We start from the raw sequence: 23,051 nt of genomic DNA, 5'->3' as shown, positions 1-23,051 counted from the left end.
TTTCTGAAAGGCCTGCCCTAATGCTTTGAATATGTTTCAGAATTCCTGGTTGGGCCCTGGAAGAGGCGGTGAGCAGACCCCATTAACTACGTCACCCTCTTCTACAGCAGCATCGCAGCATCACTTTAAAACTTCCAAAATCATCTGTAGAGCTTTCCAGTGAGCAAAGATCAATTAAATACTCCTGGAGAGTAACTTACTCAGCAGCTACTCTCCAAGAGCCCAGAGAAGCCAAGGAAAGTTGCTTAGCCACTGCCCCTGGCTCTGTTGTTCTTTGATCCAGTATTAGCAGCCCCGAGAAAAGCTGCTTTTTTGACTACAAGTTTAGGAATGACAACGCTTTATTTGTGCTCTTTTGCTCAATTGTTTTACATAAACTCCCAACCTAATGTGAACCCAAGGAATACTGCTTTTATGCTGAAGTGCTAACTGTCCCCTCTGAAAGGACAAAACAGATACACATTGAAACGCTGTTAAATGTAGAGTAAAAAAAAGTTTGTGTTTTGACTAAGGACAGCATTTTCAATGTGATTAAATTGGTAATAGCTCCTCCGGCTATTCTGAAGTCATCTTAAGTGCGAGTTGTAAATAAAAGCATAAAAATGGGAGCAAACCTGCGAAAATCGTATTTCAAATTCGCCAAACTTGGAAACAATAAAATGCTGCATAAAAACTCACATACTGTCATTTCAAACTGATGTGTAATATTTATTGAAGTGCTGAAAGTGCTTTCAGTGTTTGACAAGACGGGATACAGATAATCCCTATGCAAGGCACAGTCCAAAAGAGATGCAGAATTCACAGGCTCCAAGCGGAAGAAGAGGAAAGGCCACAGGGAAGTGAGGTTTAGGAGAGATTTGAAGAGCTGACAGTTACTTAGTAGGGCAAGAACACCTTTTAGAAGGTCAGATTTTACTTACTACTCTAAATAACCTGTAATACTAGAAAACCTCACGTGCTACAATTTTTCTGAAAATAATTTAATAAATTCCGCTCCATTTAGGCTAATGGGAGCCTGTAGCAAAAAAAGTTGCCTGTTGAAAAGTTTAAATTCCTGTTTCACCTGTAGATGCTAACCTGATCTCTACATCGCAGGTGAGGAAGCAGAATTTTGTGAAACTTGTAAACTAGTAGCTCAGTTGAGTCATGTTTATTAGATATGACACGTTCCTGACTATACAGGCCTCAGGAGTAATTTTTTTTATTCTGGAGTGTACAAACTGATGTATTCTAGAGTGACAAACTCACCAATTGTATGATCTATCTTTTAGGCCTCTTTTGAAATACTGGCTGTTGCTGGAAGCAGGAGACTGGATTTGTCAGCCTGCTTGCTGACCCAGTTTGACAGCTTTTTGGTGTTTATAACCATTGCACAGGCACATAGGAAGATTTCAGTCACTCTTTAGAGAATACTCATCTGAAGCTGGCAGGTAGGAAATTTGTCTCTGTTTAAACAAATCCATCCCTCTATAAATAATCTTTTTTGCTAATAATCCTTGGTTTTATTCCAAGTATCATGATAGGGCAAGCTTTTTGTAGTCGCGTATAAAATTGGTAAGCCATTTCCTATCTGTTTTGATCAGAGATGTGCTTAAAACTCTTGTAGGTGTCCTCAAGTGATATTTAAACCAACGAGCAGCAGGAAGGAGTGCAGCAGAGGCCATGTAAGCACCTAACCCTACCTACTTACATAGCAGTGGAAGCCTAGATTCCTGTCATTTAACTACTTGAGCCAGACTTACTGAAGGACTAGTAAGTTTGCATGAGCTGGACTTGCATCTTGGGGTGCTCAGGCTACACACTGCCTCAACTGTGTGTCTTGTAATGTATTATTTTTCCTGATATTGCCATCCTGTTAGTCAGCTGTCAACACCTGAACCGCCTGACACTGCTTCCTGCAAGTGCTACAGCAGCAAGGACTGCATTTGAAAATTGATAGAATTAAACAAACCACATTCCGTAGCTGTATTTTAAGGAGCTCAATTCGTTTTGAAATCAAAATGCATATCCAGGCTTTATCTAATGGGAGCTGAAATCCACTGTGGTGTGCTTGTGTCATTTTGGCAAGAAATGCTTTTCCAAAACCCTGAGCATTTTAAATGTGTTAAGATCACAAATTATATGTCTTGGTTTTGGCTGCAAGACATGGATTTGTCCAGGAAGAAGGAGCAGTTTTGAGAGCTAAGGGACCACACACCAGTAGTACCTGCTGCAGCACGTATTCGCCACTTTCCAACATGGTAAAATTACATGGTGATTAAAACCCACCCTTTGTTTTCCCTTCCATGCTCTATCTGCATCTGGCTCCCCTCTCCCCCAAATACACTTATTTTAGCACATTCTTTTCTTCCCTCTTTTTCTACTTTCATTGTCTTTCCACTACAAAAGGAGGCAGAGGGATAAAGAAATCCGTATTTGTATTTGCTCAGTCCAAAGGCTTATTTTAATGCAAAACCCCATTGGATGAAAATGTCAAACCAAAAAAACCATTCTTTTAGGCTTTTTGCAAAAAGTTTCTTTTATATAAATAGCATAAAATAATCTATCACTTTTATCAAGTTTGTAATTTATATAATATATTATATTATATTAAATTTCAATATCCTTTTGAGGCAAGAGAATATCTTACACTAAAGACCTGTCAAGTACTGTAGTTAACACCACATAAAAGCTTTTATTTGCATTGGTAAAAAATAGAATTTGATATTTCTAATTATACAGTTTTCTTGGTGGGAACTATTGTAAATACAGCTCCTGATTATTCTTAATAGCATTATTACAACTATTGTGTATAACCAATCCTTTTTTTTTCTTTTTTTAAACATAGAAAAAGTTCCCCTGGAATAACCACGAAGGAAATTCTTATCGGTCATCTTTCAGTCTCAATTTTCACGAGCTGGTCATTTTTTTTCCTCCTAGTTTGGAGAACCCACAACTGTCCCCTGAAAGAAAAGCTTTGCCTCAGATAAATGAGGCATGAGACTGCACCACTATACTTTTATTTTTGCATTTGGCACTACAGGATCCCTACTCTCTTCCTGTTGTAAACAAAATTGCTACATTTTGTTGAAAGAACCTTTTTGTTTCTTTTCGTGAATGCACAGTGCCCCAATCAGTGGTCTTTCACATCTTTACATTGTGGCACCCTACTTTCTATGAAAGGATGTTAGCTGGATTCACCAAGGCAGCTGCAGAGCTTTGTGATCTTCTAGGGTATGACGCAGCATTAGAAGAACAGAACAGGTAAAAATGGTGAGATACAGAGGAAAAACAACAAGAGACACAGAAGATTTGGGAGAAGATATGATGATAAGAACAGACTATTAAATACCAGGACTAGTGCAGCTCTCCGAAATACATGCAAGATGTAACTAATTTAGGAAACTTCAAATATCCTTGCTGTGATATTTCTGTAAATTTGGGATTTTTCATATACTTCAGAAAGTAACTTCCATTTATTCAGTTTCACCATGTGAAAATAACCTAAACTTTTGTCATATTTCAGGCTCTTTTTTTGAAGAAGTATATGAATTCCCATAAAAGTTTTCAATTCCATGTTTTACAAATGAAGACCCCACACACAGTGAGTATTTCACAACCTGCAAGAATCAGTGTTGAATAGTAGCAAGTTAGCAATTTATACTTTCAGTAACCTAAAGCAGTAAGCCAGTGGAGTTATTTGAAGAACTGCGGTATACGTGGTAGTGGATGATAATAGTGAAAGGACAACCCAATAGCAGCATGATGGATTAGTTCATTATTTGTGATTTCTGTCCAAATCTCTACCATTTTTGCAAAAACATTTTTTATCCTTCTCGCCCATTTTCTCTCCTGCTCACGTCCCAGTAAGCAGCTGAGTTGAAATTCTGTAATGAAAACCTCTTTCAAGATGGTATCCAGCTATGTTTTTCTAAATGGAACCATGCAGCAGAATTCATTAGATGACAAAACCTTATTCTAATAAAGTGATGACCACATCATCATCTTTTCCTTGCCAAAGCATTTCACCTTCAAAACGAACCAGACCGTGCTTTCTGGCTCTTAACAAGATTCCCACTACTTTATTGGAAATAGTCACGTATGTTTCAAAGAGCTGCCCGAATGTCACACTCACATGTCCATCTTCTCCCACCTCTCCAGTTCTTCTAATGATAGAGCACAGCTCTTCTACCTCCTTACCCACGTGTGAGTGAGCATCTTTTCCCCTCTGCTCTGTCTGAGACCCTTCGGGGGGTCTCCCATAGGTAGAGTCTCCTCTGTGAGTATGCACCGGTTTAGATGCAAGCCTGTCGTCGTTGCTGAACGGGTTCTTTCTCTGATACTCAATGTGATCCTCTGCCCAGGTTTGCCAACTTTTCCTCAAGTCACCCACCGCACTGGTAGCTTTAGCACTCTGCCCTTTATCTTCCTCCATTTCTTGAGAATGTTTTATGGCACTCAAGCAGGAAACAAATCAACAACCGGTTGTAACTGTTGTTCCTGGGTGCACTGTCAGCTGTGAAGGAAAAACAACAACAAATCAGCCTGATAATTTTTGGCAGAGTTTTGCCCGAGTGAGAGGCAAGGCTGCTGAAAAAGATGTTAAATATCTGAAGATTTCTTTAAGTCCACCCATAACTCTATACCAATGAGAAAAGTAGAAGTGATTCAGCTGAAATTCGGAAGTCACTTTGTAACACAGGGCAGTAAGCTATTCTGACAAGTTACAGGGGGTACCACCTGTCCCGCAGTTATCATACATACCCCGCAGCCCCATGCTGTACTTACTCTTCATGCAATGATCCTTTTAAAGAACTTTATCCTTATAGCTGGCAGCCCCGCAGACTTCCCAGACAAGCTGATGGAGTGCCGGCTGACCTGTTCAGCACAGGCTTACTGACAGGAGAGAGAGCAAACCATTCTCCAGGGGCCAGAGAACCAACCCATACACAGGGGTGGGTAGCCTTTCTCCTGCCTGCACGCTGATTAAAGGTGGACAAACCCAGGCTGTGCTGAGGAGGTCCCCACAGACTGCGGTAGTTATTATGCACAGAAAACATTATCTGGAGCTGAAATGCCAATACGTGCTGGTAGCAGGGGGATTTTCCTCATCAGGCACTGAAAAGAGAAGTGGAAATCCAGTTAGCGAGCACGGCACCGTCTGCAACACCCTATTTAGTGAAGAAGACAAAACCAGAATAGATAGTTCTCCCTTAAAAGGCTGCGCTGCAGAGTCATGTCTGCCTACTAAAACCTATGGGCAGGCTTCAGAGGAGGGAGCTTGCACTCACTGCCCAGCTCCCCTGGGCACACAGGCTGCCCCCCACCGATATAAAATTACATATACTTAGATTATGGACTATCTGTGCAGTATGTCATTATTTTAATGAATTAGGGACTGACTTTTACATACCTATAGAGGTCTGACTGCATTATAACCACGTCTTTGCTCTATCCTATCTGTCACCTGTTGGAATACACAAACTAAAGTTTCCACGTAGCACATCAGTAGAGCTGATATTTTTCTTACAGACATTTGGAGATAAAACAGAGGATTAGTGCTAGCTTTTCTATGGGAAAATGGATAAAAATGCCAATTCTGAACAATTTAATAACTGAATTATAGATCAGGTGCATCTATATTTTAAAAGCATTATTTTTTTTTTTTTAAAGTAAGGTTTCATGGTATTTGCTTATATAAATGTGTTGATGCTGTTGCACGTGAACTCTATGAGCAGTGTCAGAGCTTCCTGAGTGTCCCAGCAGAACGTGCAAGTCATGGTCAAAAAAAGCTTGTGTTGTGTTTGGGTCTAGAAGAGTGCACGGGATGAGCAGGAGATGGCAACACAACGGCTGCAAAAGGGAAGTGAGAAAGATAAACAGCAGCACATATTAAAGAATGGCTTTTCATTCACAGTTTCACTTTTAAATTGGAACTCATGATTGTCGTATGATCCTGTTATATTTTTTGTGAGAGAAGGGTGGTTAATTCTAGCTTCCTGGATAAATTTCAATTTTAGTAATTACATTTTGTGTACTTAAAATTCCCCTGAAGGCTAAAAAGGAGAATTGTTCTTCCTTTCCCTCCCTAAAATAGTTATGTAATGTTGTCGATGTAAGATGACTCCCCAAATCCACGCTAACAAACTGCTTGATTCTTCTCAGTGGCAGTATAGGAATGCGTGTTAAGTTTACAAACATAGTATCTGAAAAGCACTTTGTTTTTATGTCAGGATCAGACTCCGTAAGTCTTACTTATTAATATACATACATTTTCAAACTATGCTGAGAAGCATATAGAGACTGCCAGTGATTTTGCATGGATCCTCCAGCCAAAAGCAGGAAAAAAGGGCTTTAGTTAAATTCTTCTGTTGAAAACAGCATCACTGGAAAATTGAGGTATTCACCTTCTGAGAACAGATAGCAATGCTCTGCAGATAAAGTACGAGAAAGCCAGTCTCAAAGAAACTAAGCTTAAACAACAATACCAATAACCCTTCCTAAGGAGTTTCTAAAATGGAAGCTATATGGCTAAGAAATTTAAAGTGAGACAGATTGGAAGAATAAAAGCAGACTTCTTCCACTAAATCTCTTTCAGCAATCGCAAGATTTTGTAAGCAATCTCAGACTTGCAGGGTTTGTCAGCAGTTCAGCAATGTGTTTATTGCCAGGTCTCAGCGCTCAGCTGCTGAGGTGAGCAAACCTGACCCACTTCTACGTCTTTTCTTTCTCTTCTAGGAAAGCTGACGTTCAGATGCTGGTTCAACACTGTCAGTCGTCAGGGCCAAAGCTTCACAGCAAACCTCAGCTTTGATTATCGCAGGAAGAGGTAACTGGAGAAGCTGCAGGATGACATTACGGAGACACATCAAGAACACGGCCCGTGCAGTGCTCACGGGTCACGAGCAAAATCTTAGCCATCCGGGGAAAAAAAAAAAAAAAGCTGTCCAAAAATCAGCACAGAAAATCCAGAACATGAGTTCAGTGCTGAGCTGGCCTGGTCCTAATAAAAAGCTTACTGAAATCGGGATAAGCCGAACCTTTCAGCTCAACATAACAGGGAGATCAGTGAGTACAGGATTACGGTTATCAGGTCTAGATGTTAAAACAAAACAAAATACGAGCTGCAATACAAAAAACTTTGTGTCCCCCCCCCCCCCCCTTGTTGGATAGCCACATCTCGGCCCCTTTCCTGGAATCTGTTTCTCGCCTCTATCGGCTCCTACACCCACCTCGGCTCTGACCTCCTTCCCATGGAAAAACGAAGGCGACTCCTTTGGCCTCTGTTAATTGTTAATGTTATTTAATGACCTGCCAGCGAGGGAAGGTCATGGCCGGGGGATGGAGGGGCGGCTGCCAGGACCGGAGGGGGGAACCCGCCGGGTGCCCCCGGCCAGCCCCGCACCGGTACAGCTCATAAAGGGATGAGAGGGAGATGAAATCAACGCTAATTAGCGAGCGGTACTCCGTCCCCGCGGCGCTGACGGCCGCTGCTCCGCCCCCGGCCCACAGATCCGCTGTCAGGGCCCGTTCCCAGCGCTGCGGGACGGCGCAGGGGGTGTAGCGTGGGCCCTTCGGTCACACACCCCTTACCGCTGCCCGCCGCCGAGGGTGCCGGGCCCGCCGAGGCGGGCTCCTCCCGCCGCTCCCCGCTCCCGCCGCGGCGCCGGGCCCGCCCGCCGGCGCATGCGGCCCGGGAAGGCGGGGGAATGGCCGGACATGGCGCTGGCGGCTCCCGCGCTCCGGCGGTATCTGCTGCTGCTGGCGCAGGAGCACCTCGAGTTCCGCCTGCCGGTGAGCGCCCGCCGGGGCCAGGGTTAGGGGCTGGGGTTAGGGTTAGGGGCCCGGTAGGGTCGGCCCGCTGAGGCGCTGCCCTCTGGAGCGGCCCCGGGTGTGCCTGAGGGGTGGCCTGGCCCCCGCGGGGCCTCGCCCGCTGCCCGCCCCGCGCGGCTCGGGGGGAGCGGGGGGCGCTCGGTGCCCCTTCACTCGCCCCACACCGCGCCCTGTGGCAAGCGAGCCCCTGGCTTGGGCTGCTGCGCCTTTTACCTCAGCCCTGCAGCAGGCGTAGGCTTCCTCCTCCTGCCCCCGGCCTCCGTGGAGAGGCGGCCCCTTGGCCGGAGAGGTGGCCTGTGGTGGTGGCTCCGAGGCAACGTTTTCATTGCCACTCTCAAGAGCCTTTGGAGCCAGGAGGGGTTGCCAGGAAAGTACCTGGGGCTCCCACGTAGAAAGTGGAAACTCGGAGGAAAAAAGTGGGTTTATGACAGTATTTCTGAGGTCCTGTTTCGGTGACTTTTTAGTTTGTTTAAGCGATGTAGATGCTCCCGCCGGCGCGGTGTGGGTGCTGCCCTGGCGACAGGTGAGGTCCTCTCTGTCCCAGGCATTCATGGAGCTGTGCGAGGGTGCAGATACCTTCATTTTCTGGAAAAAAGACGTAGGGATCAGTGAGGACGGGGCTTCTCTGAAGTCCTAGGGCCTGCATGTGTGCTGGGATCCAGTGGAGGTCTCCAAGCCCTTGGCTGGTGTCCTTGTCGCCAGCCTCCCTCCTCTGTATGGCACCGAGGGCTGCTCACTTTTGGCTTTTAATTCTGAGCGTTTGTTTCCATGTGGTCGGAAGGGTTTGTGCTGCGCTGGCCCATGTGGCATCAGGGAGAGGAGACCCCCTTCGGTGGTAGGGTGTGGGAGCCAGCGAGTCCTGCCTCCAAAACCACCGTCTGCTTGTCATTCACACCTTTATGCCAGTTGGGTGCAAAATTTGGGGTGCACAGTTTGTTCCCTGACACTAAATTGTTTTTATTTGATCAAGTGCTATTCACAGAAATCATTTAAAAAGAAATAAATTGTAACTTATCTGAAGTATTCCCTGGTATTTTTTTCTGAGACCTTGGTGGTTTCTATGGGTCCTTGGTGAATGTCTAGTTTAGAATACACTCAATTTCTGTGTTTATAAGAAAACCCTCTTGTTTGTAAATTTAACTTGTGATTATTTTGTTTCCCATGGTGACTTGCAGATTTACTATACGCTGTAACACATTTTAATGCCTTAAGCGCTTTTTTAGGCACCATCTTGAAGAGATAGTAATATGATATCCAGGGTAAAATGTTAGTGCTTAAAAAAAGTGCTGAAATGCAGAATTATTTTGTTAGAATTGATGGGTCATTGTTAACACGTGTTTTAAAATATTTAATGTGTGTTGCCTCATTTATTTTCCTTGCTTTCATTAAGGCTTTCTTTTGTGCATTGTTTTTTACTATCTGCTTTGTGGGACTGAAACATGAATTTATTTATGGTCAACCCAATTTTTCTTGAGGCAAGGTCGTCAGATTAAGTGAAAAAAAAAAAAAAAAGACGATATATATGTAAAAGAGAAAGTTTTTGGGGTTGTTGGTTTCTGTCCCGCCTCCCCCCCCCCCCCCCCCTCCAAAGGTTGTAGTTGAACTTGGTTGTAACAACTGGGGTTGATGGTTGGACTCGATGATCCCGAGGGTCTTTTCCAACCTAAATGATTCTATGATTCTATGAACTGCTGGAGAAAGCAGTTCCATTTCCCTTTTCTTATACTCTGGTCACCGCTCAGACGTGCGTTTGCCTTTGTGATGAGCTACAGTAGGGACCTGATTGATCTGAAAACTTAACGAAATGAGCAAGGACAGATTTTTCAACCACATCAGCTGCCTGATTTCCATCTCTGCCACACCTGCATATGGGATAGGAGAGGACTGCTTTTCTTCTGGTAGTGAAGCTGAAGGTGTTGTGTGAAGTCCGCATTTGTTGTTAAATGACTGTAGAATAAAGTTCTGTGCTTCATATTTCTTAGTTGGTAAGAAACCATGCTCCATAATCCGGGATCTCTCTTTGATTAGCTCAGATACCGAGGGGTAACCTCACGGATCCTGTTTTCCAGCACAAGGTGTCTGTAATGGACAGATAGGTGCATGGCAAATGTTTTCTTATCAGATCTGTTCGAGTGCTTCACTGTCTTTGCTCTTGGAAAGATCTTCCCAACCTCTCATCCAGAGCACTGCTGCAGTCTGAACCCTGTGCTCTCGTCTCCTCTGTAGTAGACATCGAAAATAGATTATTACCTTCCTTTATCACAGCAACCTTTCGCATGTGTAGAGGTCAAGGTTGCTTTTCTCTCCAAGCCTTTTCTCACAAGCCATGTTTTCTTCATTTCTCATTCTTGTCACTTTCCTGTGGATAATATTACCGGGAATGTGTGAGGGTGCCACCGATTCATGTGTAAGATCTCAGGCACTTTTGCTGTCCCAGGACTGTACAATTAAATGGTTATGCATAAACTTCTATTCTCCTGGACCAAACCCCCTGTTTTTTTTCTAGTGTTTCTTATGTCCTTTCTATACAAATGGAAAGATGGAAATGAATGGGGTAATGTCCCACTAAAGCCATGTGCTAGTGTTATGCAACAGTTTTCTTTTTCTCTGTTTTTTGGGATACTTCATGGTAATCTTCTTATTTACCCACTTGGCTCAAATCTAAGCCAATATAAAATTTTGCTTCAGTGCTCTTTTGTTCAGAGGCTGCAGTGTCATTTCTAGTAAAAGTGCTGCATGAGAAACATCCCCAATGTTTACCTCTCACTTCAGTTCAAAAGCCTTTTTAGTGGGTGGTTTTTTTAATTATTACTTGCTAGCTTGTTTCTTGGAGATTTGCTGTTTTGCATGTTCAATTTATGATCTTTGATTTAGTTTACTCTGGAAAAGGCACCTACTGAAGAAAACTGTTGAGATACCTGTAAAGCAGAGAGAAGTAACAGAAAAGAGATTGATGCTCAGCGCTGGACCCAGCCCTGGGCCAGAGCGTTACTAGTGAGACGCTCCTTTTGTGTGAATTAGTCAGAAAAATACTTTAAGAGTAGATAGAATAATATTGTAAAAGGAATATTGTTGTGAGAGTGTAGGATTGAACAGTAAAGATTTTGATGAAAGAGAAAATACAAAACGGTGGTATTTGATTACTGAAATTTGCTGAACTTTATCTTATTGTGTTGTATAATGTACAGCTTTTCATAACCTAACCATAACTCGTTCCTTTGCAACTGAACTCTTGAGAGCGGTAGTCAGCTGCTTTTATAGCAAGAGAGTCTAATTTTTTTCAGTTCATGAACTGTGTGTACAAGCTGAATTTATTTGTGAACCTCTGCCCTATCCACACAACTACTCTGAGACTGTTTCACTGTCGGTTCCCACAGTAAGTCAGTAATAAACACCTTTCTTCTGTTGCTATCTCTGACATTTTGTTCATAATCCTTATGGAGGTCACCATCTGCAGTAGAATTTATGGTATGCTGCTTTTTTTTTTTTTCCTTTACTTTTCTTTCTTTAAAACATTAGTGAATGCTCCTAAAGCCTGGCCTTTATATTTTCACTTTAGGAAATAACATCTTTGCTCTCGCTTTGTGGTGGACAATTCAGCAGCGAGCAGGAAATCCGCGTAAATGTAAGTGAGGACCGAATATTTTACTTGAGTGCATGTGTGGTATACAAATACGTTCTTTATAGTATTGCTATTAAATGTAGGTAGCTGAATAAATTTTAATGTTTCTTAGGAAAATGAGGTATCTTCCAAAATGGACTAATTCTCAATTTCAGCAAGGACTCAGAGTTGAGTAAAAGATGCACAAAATACATCTCGGGATGTCTTCGTTTAACAATGTGAAAAGAAACAGTGCCATCTGCTGGGAGGTGCTCCTTTCTTTTCAGAATAGCTGAACCATGAAAACATTCAGCAGCAGTTTGAATTTGGTGTTTGCCTCTAAATCAATGAGACAAGGTATCAGCAATAGTGAAGCTAGGAAGCTGAGTGACTCTGGTCTCAGTGCTTAGGTCGGAGAACGTCACTGAGTTTTAGTTACTAGTTGTGTGTAATGAAGTGCTAGGATTCTTTAGAGGGTGAATAATCTAGAGGAGCATAAACAAATAGTATTCTACCAAGTCAAAGATATGTTGGGAAAATGAAATACCTAGTAAAATTTCTCAGACATTCAAGCTGAGTATACAGTTTTACCTCAAATTTAATGTTTTGTCCTTATATTTTCTTTACAGTTAACGGATTTTTTTTTTTTGTTTTCCGCATGCATGTTCTCTTTTTTAATAGAGCAGAATTATTGTGTAATTTATGTGACATCCTCCAGCTGGCATTTGCATCACTTATCTTCTCTTTATTTCAGTCTCCGTTTTGGATTCTCAGTATTCCTTCAGAAGAGATGGCAAGGGGACTAATGAAACGGACAGTATGTGCAAAGTAAGAGGTGAAAAATCTTAGAAGTGATAACGTGGACTGTGGAAAATTGTTCCGCTATATTGCGGCAAATATTAATTTTGTATGGAGTCTTAAAATAGACAGTCTCTGGTTACCTCTCGAATTGAGGAGGTGTTGCTGGAGCCTGTAGAACTGATTTTGTAGCACACCTGTCCTCTGTACATAGTGTACGGTCAACTCAGCATCTTGAAATGATGTTCTTCACTGAAGAGCCAGTACTTGTCTTGTAGTGTCACTGACATTTTAGTCAACTTGAATAATGTTTAGTTAGTGGCTTGTTCTAAAATGTGTAAGGAATTAAAAGATAAAAACAATGATACATGAAAACTGAAAATCAAGTTTGGAAGAGAAAAGTAGCGATTCCTTGTGTCACCCTCATAGTGCTGGTATCTGAGCCCTCAGGCCAGGCCACTGCAGCAGAGGTCCTTCCAGAAAATTCAAGAGCACAGGAATATGCCAGAGTGATTGTTCCAGCTGCTTTTCGTCCTTTTTAGAGGTGCCTAAATAATGTGCTTTCCAGTGAGGCTTGAGAGATACCTCAGCGGTATGGTTCAGGATGAGAAGCAGCAGAGCTGTGCTATGGCTCTCTGACCATACCAAATATGAAGTGTGTGCTGTCCTATTCAGGGTTAGTTTGGGTGCTTCTGCAGAGCATTGCATGGTCCCTGTTGAGTGCTTGTTGTGTCAGGTATTCAGTTTTACCTGCAATGACTTGAGCTGTCCGCTCTTACCTAAAGAAATCCCACGTATACAAAACTGTCCTTATGACAGTGTGTTTCCAATGGGGATAAACTATACTGCTCTTCAAACAGCAGCTGTAAGCAACTAAGGAAGTAAAACATGACAAAACAGCGTGCAGGTATTCTGTACACCATGCTCTTTCAACTAATCTATTATTATTTCATGTAGAAAGCATAACTGGCCCCTGGTTTTTTACTCTTCTCTTACTGGTTGTGGGGACATATGCTAGTTTTAGAGTAAGATTGGTGGAACATCTCTGTTGCACTGCTAATGAATATTAAAAGCTCTGAAGCATATATTTATCTAAATAAAATCTCCCCAGCATTTTATGTTTTTTTTTTTTTCCAATACATATGTCAGTGTAAAAGTAAAATGTGGGACTGAAGGTGTTATAAGAGCTTCTCCAACAGTTGAATAAAATTCAACGATGAATATTTGGTTCTGTCTAGTACAGCCTATACTGTCAGCATTTTCATTGCTCCATCTATAAATATAGTTTAAATTATCACAGTAGATGAATCAGATGTTTTAGAAGAAAAATTAGACACTGCAAAAAATGTACTTTTTTCAGGGTAAATGCAGATTAGAAATGTAGCCTTAAATAATTTATTCAGAAAAGGAATACTTTAACAAAATAGCTTACCACTGGACCTTGGTATCTGCTATTGGCACTTAGGCAATCTTATTTTTGTTTGAGTAAGCTAAACCTTTGAACGTTTTGAAGACTTTCCTTCAGGAGTCATCTTTGAAAAGGTACTACGTGACACTGCTCATCCTTAAACACTGTGGTTATGGTGCGTTGCAAATGCACGCATTAGTGTTTAGCAATATATGCAGTGAGACTAGGATTCCTGTACTAAAAGGATTTTTTTCTTTGACACGGAAAGACCACTCGGTTGGGATACTTGAATGCTGGGAAAAAGGTCCATGATGTGGTCTTGTGCCTTCATTACAGTAGCATCAGCTCTCTCATCTTCCAAGGCAATGCTGCTCTTAAAGCTGACAATATGGAAACAAACAGGGGGGGAAAAAACGTGTAAGAAGTCAGCATAGTGTATGAACATCTTAAAATGTCAAACATCATAACCACATCTTAAAATGGGATAGAACCTCTGATGATGTCGTTATCCATAGGATGTTACAGTTTCAGGATTTGTTTTACTCCAGGGTAGCATAACACTTGCAAAGTCTGTTCTTGACCTTTTTTGAGCCTTTGCTTACCTCATCGAATTGGTAGGTACAAATTAATTTTGTCTCATTTGATAGTATCGCTGTGTGCTAGAAAAAGGTCTGGTGATATCCGAGGGTATTAAGACTGAAATTTACCTTTCAGTGTATGTTACCAATCAAAAAGGCGTAACTGAAATACCAGTTTAGGATTAAAAATAAGTGTGTCCCTGTTAAGAACAAAACTTAAGCATGTGCTAAGAGTTAAATAATGCGCTTCAATAATCCATGAAGCAAAGGCTAAATACAGTGGCCAAGAAGGTCAAAAAAAGTAAGTGTTTTTAAGGCATTTTCCCCTCCCCCCCATGACTGCAGTCTAAAAAAATCTTTGTTATTTCAGGTCTATATTTGAACTGTGGGGTCATGGAAGGTCTGCAGGGGAGCTCTATGCATCTTTGAAGAACTATCCAATGGACAAGATGGTATGCATATAAAGAATCTGGATAATACGGTTCCTTAATCACACTGAATAGCACTAATGAAAGTATCTTTGCTTTTTTTCAGCTTCCATATCTACAGTCAGACTCCACTTACAAAGTGCATATTCATACATTTAATAAAACACTGACCCAAGCACAGAAAATAAAAAAGATAGATGTAAGTAGATGTTTAAGAAGTCTTTGACATTTGATTTAATCTATTCATGTTGTTCCATGCTATCAGTGTATTTAAGATTGGATTTCCTGGTGATCTTAAAGAAGTTTAAAGCTTACGTCTTATCAGCTCTAAATGAGATCTTTGTGTCTGAATTAACATCCCCTCAAAATTCATGACTTTGTAATAAACAGACCATGTAAGGCATATACAAAGAGAAACAAATATCACTGCTGATTTCAGCTCAGTGTGCTGGGGAAACTGAAGTTTATTGCCCAAAACTATAAGATTCAAATGGCTAGAGTTAGGTGCTAGATTTTTGTAAAATCTGTTACTTGATCTCCATATTAGGCATTTATTGTTGTAGAACGTGGGACAAGTGACTTCAGTTGCAAGCTGTGGATTGTGCACTGATTTCTTGTTCTGTCCTTATGCTCTTGTTAGCACTTGTGCTCTCCTCCTAACTGCATTAGCATTTTAATTAGGAAATTTTTCTAAATTACTGCTAATTTTTGCTCTTCCACAATCTTATTTTAGCAGCTGTTTATCCTATTTACTTCATTTACAGAGACTGAAATTATCTGTATTAATAGTAGCTACAGTTTCCTGTTTGTTCAGTTTTTGTGTACGTGAAATAATGCTGAGTATGTCAATTGGTGCAGCTGCATATCACTGAAATTTTAAATCCCATTGTTCATCATCAGTGTTGTTTTTTATAATTTGAAAATTGCATAATTAATACACACAGTTTATTTCCTCTAAAGTTGGGTTCTGTTCAGTTAATAAAAAAATGTTACAGTTCCTGATTTCTAATCCTTAATCGTTTGATCTATCTTTATTCACAAGAAAGGCATTTCAGAAATCCAAAGAAAATTGAGGATGTACTTTTACTACTAATCTATCATTTCTCACAAGTGGAATTGTGTTTTGGTTTCTGGTTTGGTTTTTTAATTATTTTTTTTTTTGTGGGGGGGCGTATTTAAAAAAAATCGACTGTGTTTTTTGGACTCTGTTTTTCTTTATTGTGTAGGCCCTTGAATTTCTGCCATTCAAAGGAAAAGTAAATTTAAAGAATCCAGAACACATCTTCTGGATTTTGGAAGATTACGGAATGGACCCTAATAATGTTCCAGAAGAGCCCTTTCATCTGTATTTTGGTAGATGGGTGCGTGAGTACGCTTGCTTCAGTTTTTATGAGCTTGTATTTTCAGGAAAGTGTTCTTCAATTTAAATATAAAAAAATGTGTTGAGTTTTAATGGAAGCAGACAATGTAATCATGGCTGAATCTGTCACTGCATAATACACTGGTGTAAGTCGTGCAAGTCTTTATTATGACTAGGGAAAAAAAAAAGGTTAATTGGGCAGTTTAGAGGTGGAAAAAATTGAATTTCTATCTGGAACATGCGTTATCTTGCCCTCCACAGAGGGAACTCAACACAGCAGTTGAGTCTCTGCACAGCTACAGTGGTGTGTCAGGTTATTGTGGGCCCAGACCCAGCTGAAAGCACCAGCAGCTTGTTTCAAACGTGAAGTAAGATTTACAGGAACTGGAGATGGCTTGTGGCCCCACTGAGTTGCATCAGCCATGCTGGAGCGTTCTGTGCTTCAAGTGGTCCTGGCAGGCTCTTCAACAGAAAGGCACAGACTGATCCCTGAGGCTTTGGCCATCAGCAGGTCCAGCCCGCAAGTGAAGCCCACCGAAGGGGACACTGACAGTGCAGTGCTGTACAGTAGGAACCGTGTTCAAAAGCTGTCTGGAGCTTGTCATTTGAGGTCCTTACTAAAAATGTTCTTGCCTGTTGGGTGTATGCACTCCAAATCTGCTGCATTATTAGGATATCCTGAGGAAATCTGATCTGGTCTACTATGTCTTGTGAGGAAAAAGTGGGTCTTCAAAGGACATCTTCCAGAATGACACCAGCCACTGATGGGAGTGTACTTGCAATGTCCTGGGTCAAGGGCAGCTGGAAGGCGGGAGAACCACTGCTAAAGTTGCACAGCTATCGTCAGGGGCTGTGTACAGAGAAGTTAGAGATCCAAGTGATCTGTCAGCACCTGTGAATATTCTCCATGCCTGTGATTCATGTGAAAGCACCCTGGGTTGTGGCAATACTGCAAAACATTGCAGCTGTTGTCCCGTCTGTGCTGGATTCCTGAAGTGTTTAAAAAAGAGTAAACCAACCTGAAAAAAAATCGGCAAGTGTATTTTGTTTACCCAGTAAGACTGATGTTGACTGGAGCTGGGGAATAGTGTTGGAAGGGCTTTTGAACATGTTTTCTTCCAGACTGCTTTGGTCCTCTTCAACATATTTTGGAAGTCTGATGTAAAAATGTTAGCATTAGGTCTTTGTTTTTCCAGTAAATTTTGATCTGTCAACACTAACCTAAATTTAGATTTTGAGTGTGGACAGAAAAGCCAGTAAAGATGGAATTCTGTGTGACCTTAAGCATGTGCATGTCTATGTGCACGTGTGTGTTAACATGCATTTCTGCTCCTCATAATTTTGAAATTCTTTTAACTCTGAATTGCCAGGAATTGTTTTTCTGATGCCCAGAATAATTGCAAAGTTGCTCTAATTGTTACTTCTTCAGAAGAATTTTCCCTCTAAATTGTTTGTACATTTTTGGCCTCTGTCTTTAAAAATTTATTTAGTTGATGAACCAAGATATCTATTGCTTGGAAAGAAGTCTGTCGTATTTTCAGATGGCAGAAAGCAAGGTGATGTGTTGTGGAATCAAGAGTTACCTGTTTGTTTGGGGTGCTGTCACTTAAGCAAGTCAGTTATCCTCTCTGCTTATATCTTGTATCTGAGACCTGACAGTGATTTTTTTTTAAATGTTTCGACAGATTGCAGATGGCCAAAGAGAACTAATTGAGTCCTACAGTGTAAAAAAGAGACATTTTATTGGAAATACGAGCATGGATGCCTGCCTCTCTTTCATTATGGCAAACCATGGGAGAGTAAAGCCCAATGATGTTGTATATGATCCATTTGTTGGAACAGGTATATTTTTTTTTTTTTCTACTGTCGGGAAAACCTGGGAGATCGTGTTACTGCTCGCACCACATATTTACCTGGCACAGTGGCTTCTGGTGCTCCAGTGATACTTGAAGCAAAAGCAAAATGGTGATTACAAAATGAATGTTTCGTTAACTTGAAAGGGATTTCGGGGGAGGGAGACCAACTTCAGAAGATGTAAACAGTTTATTTTACACTTCTGACAAGTCTGTCTTCACTGTATTATTTTATGTAACATGGCTTAAACACCAGTTCATGTGTGTCATGGGCTGCTTAAGGTCCCAAGTGACTAAGAACTGAAATTTGGCTAGAGCACTCCCTGCAGCCACTTTCAGAATGTTAGAAGGAGCAGCAGTTTTGGAGGTGGCTATTTAGAGGAGTGCTAAGGGCGCTTCTGGGCATATAACACAACATAGAAATAGTTAGGTCGTAGCATTCAATAGTGATGAGTTGCTTGTACCATCACGTCTCGACTTCAGGATAATATTGATCACCCCGCGTATTCGGCCCCAGCAGAACTTTTCTTAGTTAAGCCAGGAGGGGGAGCTTTTATTCCATATATTACCGTGTGGTATAGAAGTACTTCTTACCAAAGGGAAAATCAGCTGTAAGTGAAATAGAAGATCTATTGTGTCAGGTTGTGCCATTTAATCACACAAGAGTATATTGTGTTAAGCTACCTATAGTAGTTTCTTCAAAAGCATAACAAAGTCTGTGTTTCTGACCTGGATTTTGCTAAACTTTGACCAAGAGGACCACGTGTGAGACGCATACAATTTAAAAATACATACATTAATGGAAGGATGAAGAAAATTCACTGCAGAGAAGTTAGGGAGAGAGAAGATAATGCTACAGGGTCACTAGTAGGACAAATTCTTATTAGCATGTGGCTTCTCGGTGCCATTGAAAACAGACCAGGGATATAATATTTTCAGAAACACAAGGCTTCGGTGAACTATATGTTTTTGTCTGAAGTTTTGTTTGTAACGACCTGATTTTTTACATGAATGATAATGTCTTATGGAATTTCCTCCTCCTTGTGCCTGTGTTCCTTGCAGATGGGTAGTACTCTTTGAAAGGTTGAGGAAATTCCTCTGCTTCATCTCTAAGCAGTTTGTTTCATTTCAGTGTCTATGGTTTTGTGTTTCTTTACAAAAATCTGCTCAACCTAAATCACAAAAAATTCTTTGAAAGCATTCATTCTCTTCGGAGTGAAAACTGAAGAAAAAAAAAAAAAGAGTAAATTTAGAGGACAAAAAATCACATAGAAGTAGTGAAGCTATAGAAATTCAAGATAAATATTAAGTCATGTTTCAGTTCAAAACATAAAATACACAAAATTCTCCCCAAATTGACTAATGATTTGAATTGCGTTTTTTGTGGTTTTATTGCACTACTCATTTGTAATAGACAGGCTTGAGATAAACAGTACATAGGGACACTGGAGCTACTGGGGGGCACACCATTTGTCAGTCAAGTGTATTTATGACTAAACAACTGAACAGTGGCTTTTGCACCTACTTTTGGTGAGTAAACTCCAGGAATTTCAATAGTCTCTTGAGGTCCTTTAGAGGATTTTCAAGATTATCGGGGCAACAGTGTCCTGCCACTGTAATTTTGGGAGATAGCGCAGAGTTGAGAGTGATGCAGTGAGTTTGAGCTGATGGGTTGGGAAAGAGCATGTATTTGGGATTTGAGGAAATCTTGAAGAAACTGCAGTTCATATTTCTTTATTGATGCAATTTTAATACCTGGCTTGGTTTCTTCCTGTTTTTTATGCTGAAAAGGTAAATAGAACCAAATTAGGATGGCCATGCAAAATGGTGCTTTCTTCTTGGAAGGAAACTGTTTTTGCTGGATGAGCCAAATCACAAGTCTTCAGCATTAGCATAAGAGTGGACAGTTGGAATTTGTCTTAATAAAAAGTGCTTTTGACCATCTTGGCTTAGGAGGTTTGATTTCCCCTTTTTTTGTAAAGCAGAATTGTAATGTCCAGGATTGGTTTTGAGTTGTAAAACGTAACTTCCATAAACTGGTTAAATATTCTTTTCTCAATGTTGGGCAGAAGGAAGCCTGAAGGTTTCTGGAAGAATAAATCAAGTCTTTTACGTGAATACTTTATAATTCTTCCTAGACAATCTGTTCTGGTTATCTCAGTAAGCTTATTGTTTGTACCTTTGGAAGATGTTTGTCCCTTTCCCTTTGCCAATTTGTGATGCTGTATAATTGCAAGTGATGGGAGTTTTTTCTTTGACATCCTGGAGGATAGTGGTTTGACCAGACACACGTGTGCACTGAAGAGACGGGGGAAAAAGCGTACAATAGGAAGGCGTGAAGTTTTGTGCCGTCATCATTCTGTTAGTAGTCATCAGGCGACAGAGTGATTCTCTGATTAACCCTTTGTATACATCTGTTTGATATAGGAAGTCAAAGGGTTGGCCATATTAGAGTATTTAAGTATTCATGCACTTTCTTTGTGAACACAATTGAACTAGTACCAGCTGAGACTTATTAAAAGCTGTAAGTTCATGTTTTTCTAACTTTTTTTTTCCCTGTAATCAAAAACATTCGTAGATGGGCAAAGTACTTTCTTCTTACTCTTTTTATAGGACTGGGTGGTATGCCATACTTGGGGTCAGGGCTAGCTAAATTTGTCTTGACCCTCTGGAGGTACTGCCCATCTGTTCTGAGGGAATGCAGCCGAGAAGGGAAATGGGTGACTCCTCTGGGGTGAGTAACCTTGCTTTTCCCTGATCCATTTCACAAGAAAAAGCAGAGGATTTTTTTTTTTTTAATTTCGCCCTCACCTTCAGTTTTGGTAGAGTTCACTGGCATATGATGTAGGAGTTTGCTGCTGCCCTGAGGTGGGATGTTTAGCCTGCGCACACAGTGTGTGTTTGTTAGGGATTTCTTGGTGCTGAATGGGTGGCGTGGGGCAATGCAGCCACCTGAGATGCTCTTCTCCACACTGCTGGTGAATGGGAAAGCTTGTCACCCACACAGCCAGCTTGTGTGTTGGTCCCTGCACTGGTCAACTCTTCATCCTGCAGCAATTGTCCCCTTTATTTTAGCAGGACTGTTTGTATCCATAAGCAGTTGACACCAGTAGTGTGGGGTTCACAGCCTTGTTCTCTGTCACTGTTAACTACATACCTCCTTATTAACAACTTGACAACACAGCTCTTAGGTAATCTTCTGTTTTCTGTCCTTTTTTAATTTGGAAAATGTTAAAGAGAGAATGTCACTTGCTTTTTTCTTTGGCTATTCAGCCATTGCCCAGTTTCAAGGGGAAATCACATGTGCTTTTTTGGTAGTTGGGTTTTTTGGTGTGTTTTTTTTTTAATTAGGAAATCAGATCACAATAGTAGCGATTAAAAAAATTAGTTTTATTGCAGGATGAGTATGCTAATAAATGTACTGACAACATAGGTGTCATACAGAAAAAGATGCATCTGTATATACATTTCACACTGCAAAACAATTACAGAAACTTTTTTGATATTGCTGTTTACGTTGGAGATATTAGCATTTGCAAGGTTCTTGACCATTGCTTCTTACTCAAGGAATGGCCACATTATACAACAAGTTTGATTTTAGACACAGTTAAGGAGACTGATTTTGAGAACACACATGGTAGAATTGCCATTTGTTTGGTGATGATTTTTCAGATTGTTTCCCAACAATTCTGCTGCTTGCAAACTAGAATTAAAAGTTTTGGTTCATGTAATGATTAAAGGATCTTATTGCCTTGAAATACAGAAAACCATAAACAAACTCCTAAGAACAGTCTCTAGAGGTAAGGAGTGACATAGGGCATAGCAAGATAAGGAAGATCAAGTATAGCAGACAGGGGACTTAGTGTTATTGTCCCTGATTGTATTTGTGTAGCTTTTCTAACTGGTTGGTAGTTTTAATTCTTTTTTTTTTTTTTTCCTTGGGTCTAGCTTTAGGTCTAGTGTGCTACTGCTGTAAACTCCTGAAGTTCCTGACCAAAAAATCCTAACACAGATAACACTTATGACAGCAGTTTATACTTTTCCCCTTTTCTCCCCTTTATAGGTGGCCTTCTTATCTCCTCAGCACACTTTGGAGCATATGTGTGTGGTACTGATATAGATTACAACACAATCCACGGATTAGGTATGTTACATGTTTCTAAGCCACTGAAGTCTTACTCTGGAATTTAAGAATGCTCATGATAGGCAGATGATACTTAGTGGATTTTAAAGCAACATTAATCTTCACAGGATTTATTTTGTCATGCTTATTTTTATTGAGCAATTTACATTTAGAATAGAAAACTATTCTCTTAATTTTTAAGCAGGAAATACTAAAAGGAATAACAAAAGCCAAAACAGAGTTCTGAATAATAATTACAATAAATATTGCTTTCTTAGCATGTGATGTAGGAAGCTTCTCGTAACCTAACCCCAGGAAGTCTAATCCCAGTGAAAACTTTACCTGACCGATTGGACAGGATTATGACTGACGAATAGTGAGAACATCTTACAAAACAACATTTTTATAAATGTGTTCTGTGAGACCCTATGTAGATGATACAGCAGAACTTTTCTCATCTATTTTTATTATTCCTTGCTACTTGTGAAGTTTATCGCAAGTATTTGTCACAATGAGTTTATCTCCTAAGGCAGGAGATAAACTCTGGTTTTGTATGCGACATTTAATTCTTTTCCTCTAAAATAAATGATAGAGTATGGGAAAGCTTTTCCTATAAAATAGTTTGAGTGTGCTTTTTTTCCCATTCTACCCGACCCAGGCAAGGCAAGCAGAAAGAACCAGAAATGGAGAGGGCCAGATGAAAACATCAGAGCTAATCTCCGACAGTATGGTTTAGAGAAATATTACCTTGATGCGCTAGTTTCTGATTCTTCAAGACCAATATGGCGAAAAGGGATGCTGTTTGATGCAATCATTACAGATCGTAAGTTTGTTAATGCTTTTTGTTGCCTAATAACAATGACTAAAAGATTATTGCCTGTGTCTATGTACATTGATTTAATGTCTCTGAGTGCTCAGATCTGCAGTTTCCGTATTACAAAAGATGAATGTTGAGGGCAGCACTGTGGAGACTGGATCTGCATTTGACATCCCTGCATTTGCTTTAGGGATAGTTATAAATGTGTAACAAAACTGGAAGTAATACTTTCTTCCGTGGAGAGAATATTATGTGTGCCAATAGAAATCAACA

The 23,051-nt window shown here is 40.6% G+C and overlaps 1 protein-coding gene and 1 long non-coding RNA gene across 12 annotated transcripts in view; one reads left to right on the top strand and one right to left on the bottom strand.

Moving 5' to 3' along the window:
• Positions 1-3,290: 3,290 nt before the first annotated feature.
• On the bottom strand, positions 3,291-7,650 carry LOC128907219 (uncharacterized). 3 transcript variants are annotated; one of them, XR_008465520.1, is made up of 3 exons: positions 7,573-7,650; positions 4,768-5,097; positions 3,291-4,495 (listed from the first exon to the last, which is right to left on the bottom strand). It is a non-coding gene; the product is annotated as an uncharacterized LOC128907219 (long non-coding RNA). The 3 variants fall into 3 exon arrangements; XR_008465519.1 differs by lacking the exon at positions 7,573-7,650 and adding an exon at positions 7,212-7,467; XR_008465518.1 differs by lacking the exon at positions 7,573-7,650 and adding an exon at positions 5,393-6,735.
• Positions 7,589-23,051, top strand: part of TRMT11 (tRNA methyltransferase 11 homolog) — a 33,183-nt gene continuing 17,720 nt past the window's right edge. For all 9 annotated transcript variants that reach the window (XR_008465516.1, XR_008465517.1, XR_008465514.1 and 6 more), the window contains exons 1-9: positions 7,589-7,773; positions 11,372-11,437; positions 12,168-12,241; positions 14,568-14,649; positions 14,732-14,824; positions 15,852-15,986; positions 17,671-17,827; positions 21,902-21,982; positions 22,620-22,784. Coding sequence is in view for 5 of the 9 variants with exons in the window: in XM_054195790.1 (XP_054051765.1) it covers positions 7,666-7,773; positions 11,372-11,437; positions 12,168-12,241; positions 14,568-14,649; positions 14,732-14,824; positions 15,852-15,986; positions 17,671-17,827; positions 21,902-21,982; positions 22,620-22,784 (961 nt within the window). In the remaining 4 variants the exon portion in view is untranslated. The remainder of the gene's footprint in view (positions 7,774-11,371; positions 11,438-12,167; positions 12,242-14,567; positions 14,650-14,731; positions 14,825-15,851; positions 15,987-17,670; positions 17,828-21,901; positions 21,983-22,619; positions 22,785-23,051) is intronic.

Source organism: Rissa tridactyla, chromosome 3, assembly GCF_028500815.1.
Source record: "Rissa tridactyla isolate bRisTri1 chromosome 3, bRisTri1.patW.cur.20221130, whole genome shotgun sequence".
Lineage (NCBI taxonomy): Eukaryota > Metazoa > Chordata > Aves > Charadriiformes > Laridae > Rissa > Rissa tridactyla.
The sequence above is the reverse complement of the archived record's forward strand: the minus strand, read 5'-3'. Positions and strand labels throughout refer to the sequence as shown.